The sequence below is a fragment of the Pteropus vampyrus genome, unplaced genomic scaffold, assembly GCF_000151845.1.
Source record: "Pteropus vampyrus isolate Shadow unplaced genomic scaffold, Pvam_2.0 Scaffold1, whole genome shotgun sequence".
NCBI classification, from domain to species: Eukaryota; Metazoa; Chordata; class Mammalia; order Chiroptera; family Pteropodidae; genus Pteropus; species Pteropus vampyrus.
In genome coordinates, this window is record NW_011888782.1 from 17,403,882 (window position 1) to 17,410,745 (window position 6,864).

General features: G+C 43.8%; 1 protein-coding gene across 6 annotated transcripts in view; it reads right to left on the bottom strand.

Annotated features, from left to right (window-relative positions):
* The window catches only part of UBP1 (upstream binding protein 1), a 54,588-nt gene extending 50,587 nt beyond the window's left edge, over nucleotides 1–4,001 (bottom strand). For 3 of the 6 annotated variants that reach the window (XR_896038.2, XM_011362798.2, XM_011363061.2), the window contains exon 1: nucleotides 3,206–3,736. Coding sequence is in view for 4 of the 6 variants with exons in the window: in XM_011362798.2 (XP_011361100.1) it covers nucleotides 3,206–3,318 (113 nt within the window). In the remaining 2 variants the exon portion in view is untranslated. Of the gene's footprint in view, nucleotides 1–3,205; nucleotides 3,737–3,773 lie in introns of those variants that run through there. The other 3 variants (XM_011362869.2, XR_002782124.1, XM_011362946.2) reach the window with 3 other exon arrangements.
* Nucleotides 4,002–6,864: the final 2,863 nt, after the last annotated feature.

Consider the following 6,864-nt stretch of genomic DNA (forward strand, 5'->3'; position numbering starts at 1 on the left):
AAAATTTTTCTACACTTCCAAGACATGTCACCTACTCAAGGACATTCTGTTTTAGCATGAGACCAAAAGAAAATCATCTGCTATTAATAGCTACATAATAAGCCATATCCTTAATAATCTTTTACTAACTTAACAATGATCAAAGTTGAAATTTTGCCATTATTTCACAAGGTCTCTAAACTGACATTTTAACCCATCAGTTAATATAGGAAATTTGTCCTCACCTCAAAGCAGTTTTGATTTAGCAAATTATCTATAAACTATTGGTGAACCTCCCACTTCAGAATATGCAAAGTATAACTTTTGTTTCAAAACAGATTTATACCATAGCGAAGCTTAACAGGGCTCAGACCAATGAATATCCCTTGTAAGGTAAGAATACCAAAGTTTTTATGTGTAATCTAAAGAAGTTGCATTACTTCTTAAGAATTCAAGATTATAAATTTCATGTGAACAGTAAGATGGAAAGAAAATTACCAGGTGGCCCAAAAGACCCTCTCAGTTTTAATGAGTTTTACTTTTTAAAGTTATTTAGTCATCTACTCATTACTTCACAAAACACGAATGACCCAGATTTCAAGTTACAAAGGGTTTCAGCCTTCATTCATTGAGTGGAGAACTCAGCCTTCACTTGGAATGGTAGTGCCACTGACAGACCACTTGGGCCAATCAATAACATCTATGAGCTTAAGTTTACCTGCTCATAAGGAAAGGACTGGTCTATTAGTTTTCTAAGGTCTCTTCATTCATCTCTAGAATCCTGATATTGTAACTACAATTTTAAAAAATATTTATGCTCTGCCATATAGAATCTGCAACAGCTGCTACCTCATACAAATGTGGTACAATAGTATATACTGAAGAACGCACGCGCGCGCACGCACGCACACACACACACACACACACGAGAACCTAAGCAAAGAAAAAGAGGGAAACAAAGGTAACATCAAAAATCAGCCTCCACATACCCCAATACTATCAACCTACATTATTTAATGCAAATATATTTTTAAGTCAGATTCTTTCAAACTAGCCACCCAAAAAGCTGAAGAAACCATTTCCTAATAAAAATCCATCATTTTAATCCATCCAAAAGCAAACTGTAAGCACACTTCACTTTGAAAGAAAAATGCAAAACGACCTACAAAGTAAATTTTTATCAAGAAGTCACTTTTCAAATAATTTCAAGTTTAGCACCTCAAGTTTACTTCTTGAACTTGAGAGAACAAATAAGAGAGAAAAACAGGCATCAGTAGACTTACTTTCCATTTGATACTAGCCCTCCCAGAGCTCCAGGTCCAGATGGGGCAGGGGCAAGTGCAATCAACGAAGGCCAGCAACAGCCTTCACTCTTCAGACTTTTGCCGTATAAAATCAATTTTGGAATTTCCTGAATTTGAATTCCAAACAAAGGGTCTTGAATTTGCAAGAGACTGGTACTCTCATGGGTTTGGTAAGAGCAAACTCATACCAAAAATTTATTTAAAAAATAACAAAAATGATATTTGCCTTCAAAGATACTTGGAAATTTAGATTAAGTGACACATACTTTATAACCAAAAACATTCAATAAAAAATGTTTCCCCGTGGAAAGTGGTGTAAAAGACACAGAATTATAAATGTCAGACACTACTTTAAGAAGGTTTCATACCAAGATTTTCTTTTCACAAAATAAACCATAAACAAAAAAAAAATTCATTAGTTGGCCAAATCACTAAAACAAAACTCTAGAGAAAAAACTAAAAGCTCAAAATAACCCTCAACAAGCAAAGTTCTCAGCAGCAAGCTTTCATTTTGACATAATTGAGAACTGAGAAGCAACTGGAGACACACTGAATTTGCTTCACGTGTCCTTTAATTGAAAGTCCAGGGTCTCGTGGAATAGCAATGGCCCCTGAGGCCCACCTTTTCACAAGGAAATCACTGCCCCTAGTATTCCCACCTGAGTTAACCCCTAAGACTTTTGGTAGCTCAATTTCCTCAACAACTGGGACAGTTGTCTCAGAAAATAAGGCACCTCATCCAGAACCCTAAAGCTGCACAACTGCACAGAAAGAAGTGCCAAGTACAGGGAGACCAGCACAGCCAGAATCAGGGTCAGAGACTGGTGAGCGAAGGATTTCCTTCAAGCACTTCTTCGCCCTAAGAAACACCTTCACCTGTCTGGGAGTTCTTTATCGCCCAGAGTTTCCCCATAAGATTTAAAAGCTGACTACTTCAGGGAGAGCCTTAAACATCCCTGTCCTGCTCCGACTCAGAAGTCTTTCTTTTTCAGGACATTTATGTTCCCTGTCCTTCCCCTAGAGCTCAGAGATCCTGGGAAACTGGACAGCAGTTCAAAGACGTTAGACATTACTTTAAAAACATATTTGGAAAATCTCACTTAATTCACATTAACGAAAAGCTGCCAAACCATTAAATTTTATACTTTAATCAGGTGAACTTACAGTCAATAAAGCTAATAAAAAGGGTTGCCAAACTGACAGGAGTTAAAAAACAGTATTCTTCAGGTTAAAGGCCAGATCAGTTTCAAAATGAATAATTTTGATACAGACATTAGAGATACTAAACACTTGATACTAAACATTACTGTATGTGGGGCAATCATTGCATCTTAAAGCTTTCTTCAAAAGAAAACAGTCTGAGGGTAGCCCCCAAGATAAAAATTTCACTTTGAGAAAATAAAAACCATAACTAAGTTAATGTGCGTCTCGCCTCTGCGTTTGCTTCCAGATATAATTACTACTGTATTATCAAGTGATTAAAAATTGCAACTAGGAAAAACTACAAAGGAGAACAGAGTGGGAACTAATACTACACCTTGGAGAGTATTTTCCCAATATAAGTCCTACCATTTCGTACTGTCTTCAGCTCTAAGTGACTTGTAAATCGCTTCCAAGGAAAGGAAGCCTCTTCCCCCAACAACCTAGCCATCCTGCCAGACTGTCTTATAGCAAAAAAAAAAAAAAAAAAAAAATGAAGCCCTCAGGCTTGGTTCCCCGGCCCAAGCTAGCGGGGCAGCCCTCCTACACCGGCCGCAGAGGCCTCCGAGGCTCCATGGCTCTGTTCTGATGGCCACGCGGCAGGGGAAGCCGGGACACCCCTGATCGCAGCCGAGCCTGGCAAAGGCCCAGGGTCATGCAGGCCTTTCCCAAGGGGAAAGAGGCTTCCGCCCGCCACCCGCCCGACCCGCGGCGCCCCGTACCTCATGCTGTAGGCGCCGGCGCCCAGCTCCTGCCCGATGCCCGAGAGGCTGGCGTCGAAGTCGTGCACCAGCCCGGACTCGATCACCTCGTCCATCTTGAGCACCCAGGCCATCTTGCGGCCTCCGCGAACCGGGCGAAGGGGCCGGAGCTCCGCGGGAGCGTCCTGGGGGAGGGCGCGGGTGAAGCCTCCGGCGGCGCGGCGAGTGGTCACCAGCGGCGGCCCGGCCGGCGACCGGGACGAGAGCGCCCGCGGCCCCGCGGGCAGGGCACGGCCAGCAGCTGCAGCGGGAGCGGCAGGGCCGCCAGCAGCGCCTCCCTCCCGCGGGCGCCGACCCCGCGCCTCATGCCGCCGCCGCCCACCCCCTGCGCCCCTAGCGCTGCAGCCGCCGCTGCCCGACCCACCCCGGGACCCCCGGCCGCATCCTCCCCAGGACTGCGCGGGGGCGGGAGCTCAGCCTGCTCCAACAACCGCGCTGGGGTGAGCCCGCCCGTCCCCCGATCCCTGGCCTAGACCCCCTGCCTTCGACCCGCCCGCCCAGGCTCTAGCGCCCCGCCGCCCCGGCCAACCCCGCCGACGCCGCTCCGCCGGCCTGGACTCTGGCTTCGATACGGCTCCGGCTCGAGCTCACTCGCCGCTTCCGCCTCCTGCAGCCCCGCCCCGGCCCCGCCCCCGAGTTCGTCCCTCGCACGGCCCGCCCCGCAGGGCCCGGCGCTTGGGGCACTCCCCGCGCTTCACCGCGGAGGAACTGGCCCAGCCAGGCAGCGACACCCCGCCCACGCGGCAGGTTCCCAGCTCCTGCAGCCTTGACCCAGGAAGAGGCGGTGCCAAAAAGGCTGCCAGTTTCCGCCCAGCCAGAGGCGAGCTGATTGACGGGCGACTTGGACAATAATGGCAAGTGCTTAGTCGAGGCTCCCGTGAGTCTCTGTACTAAACAGCCAATCAAAATGTTCTTCCTCTTAAGCGAGCCCCAAGACTGAACTCGCTGCCAAAAGAAAGAGTTCATTGGACCCCACTAGAGGAAGCAGTTCTAAACGCAACTTCCTGTGGTTCTTTACTCCCCTATGGTCTTTGTGGATAGTCTGGATTTTGCCCACCCTACAGATGAGCGAGCGGTTTGGAGTCTCAGCCAATAGGCTCGCACCCTATCTGGTGACTGAACGGTCCATTGGGCATAAAATCTTAATTGACATGAGTATAAGCCAATCATCGGTCCCGACAAAGGGTTCTGGAAAATCTTCCCACAACTGCTGATTGCTGGGAGACAGTATGGTGTCTTTGAGTTAAAGTGTGGTTTCAGTCGCAGTAACAGCTGACAATCATGTTATCTCTCGTGGTTCTGAGATTCACTATGTGATTTTCACTCAGAGTCTCTCCTATGAGTGCAGTCATATGGCTGGGGCTAAAGTCCCCCTAAGGGCTTCTGTACTGATGAACACAGTGAAGAAATAAAATGGAGTCACAGTAGTCAATCTGCTAAATTACTAAAATTAAGTAAGCTAAAGCATGAGGAAATAGTTTTATTCTTGTTTTGACTAGCTTGGGAACTTAGACTTTTGAACTTTACAATCCTGCCTCAATGCCTATATATACATCAGACCTCCAACTAAATCTCTTGATTACCTTCTGAAGACCTAGGGAAAGACTGTTCTGATATCCAGACCACCTGACAGCTAGGGGAGTACAATCCTGAACCAATACAGAGGCTTAGAATGCAGGACTGATTCTTCTTAAGAATCTACTTTTTACTATAAGAACTGTAAGCTTTTATTTCTTCTTTAGAGCATTCTGGATATAGCCTAGTTGTTTTTCTGGTTTGTAAACCCTTGAATAAATCTTTATCACTTATATTTAGCCGAAGCCCCCTGATTCATTTACGATTGGTTAACAGTACATGTTTATAGCTTGATTGGGACCTCAGTTGGGGCTGCTGGAATGTCAACAAACGGCCTTTCCATTTGGTCTTGACTTCCTCACAGGGTGGGCAGCTGGGTTCCCAAAAGACAGGAAGTGGAAGCAGCTGGTTTTGTATGAAAAAGATTCTTTGCTTGACCAAACTTTAGTTAGGGTCCTGAACCTCTTCTAGGCCCATCTGTGCGCTTTCTTATAAAATTTAGGTTTAGCAGGTATGCTGCTAAGTCAATTTACCAATGCTGCTAAGTCAATTTACCAAGAACACTCTGCCTTAACATCTGATCAGGTTCCTTAGCCTCCACCATCCCCCAGGTGATGTTTGATCACCCTTCAACAAGAATCCTATAAGGTAGGTTTATCCAGAACCCCCTTACCAACTTGAAACTGACATAGAATCTTTATTCTGTACTGTATTATATTAGTCAAGCAGCCACAGAATCAGATTGATGGGAGGAGAGTTAAAAAATATGGGGGTCGTGTTTTAAAACTTCCAAAATCTACCCTTTGGCCACAAGTGTTTTACATTCTTTCCACATTTGATATACACTCACCTCCCCAGCACCCTGCAAAGTTCTCATTCCATTACAGCATTAAAGTCTACAATCTTGTGAGGTCCTGGAGCAGATGAGGCTCTTCAAATGCAGTTCCTTGGGTGTAACTCCTTAAGTGGTTCCTCTCCATATGAAGATCTGTGAATTAAAAAGGCAAGTGATCTGCTCCAACCCCTACCACATAGCACATGCAATGATGAGAGAGGCACAGGAAACTGTCTTTATAGACATTTCCTTTCAAAAAGGGGGGAAATGGAAGGCCTATAGTAGTCACTAGTCCATAGAAATTCTGAAATTCAGTTGGATAAATATTGCCAATTCCTTGACTAAGACTCCGTCATACTTCCTAGGAGTACTCAGTGGCTCTTGTCCCCATCCACTGGACTCTTGGTTCCACCCTCTGAGTTATCTTTCCAGTTGCATGAAAAGTAACCCATGTTTACAGCTAAATAGGTTTTTAGCTGCTTCCTGTTTATAGTTGTGCTTTATATATTGTTCTCAAGAAGACTAATGCCCTTTTGCTTTTATTTATAAGTCTTGATCTGTTTGCTTCCAGGCTCAAAGGGTTTCCCCCTATTACCTTTAACGTTTAATAGTTTTACTTGGATATGTCTAAGAATTTCAGAATAATTTTTCCGGGAACGTAGTGGGCCTTTTCAAAATGTTGGTTCAGCTCTTCTTTTCTTTGTGAAAGATAGTTTTGGATTTTCGTTTCAAATGTTTATTCTATTGTTTTCTTTTTCACAAACTCCAGTTGCATGGATAGTGGATTATTTGTGCCTGTCTTCTATCACGATTACTTTTTCTTTGATCATTTAACCCATCTTTATTTTAATTCATTTCCTTGGTTGTTTTCATTTCTCTCTTCAATAGCCTCATTATATTTTCAGTCAAATCTCTTTTACCTTGGATGTTTTAGTCTTCTTTTACAAGTTTCTTTGAAAATTTTCTTAAATTTCTATGTTCTTGTCAACTCTCATTTCACACCTTCTTGTTTTACATCCATTTATATTTTGAGTTTTTGAAATTTTGATTTGAAGTGTTATTTATGTGTAAATTCTTTTTTGTGAAATTAGATTCATTTGGGAGTACTGAGTATTGTCTAATGGGAATTGAAAATCACTTACTTATAAAAGCATATATAAACTAATAAATTCACAACAGTATTCCTTTGCTTCGGCCTCTATAACATAAC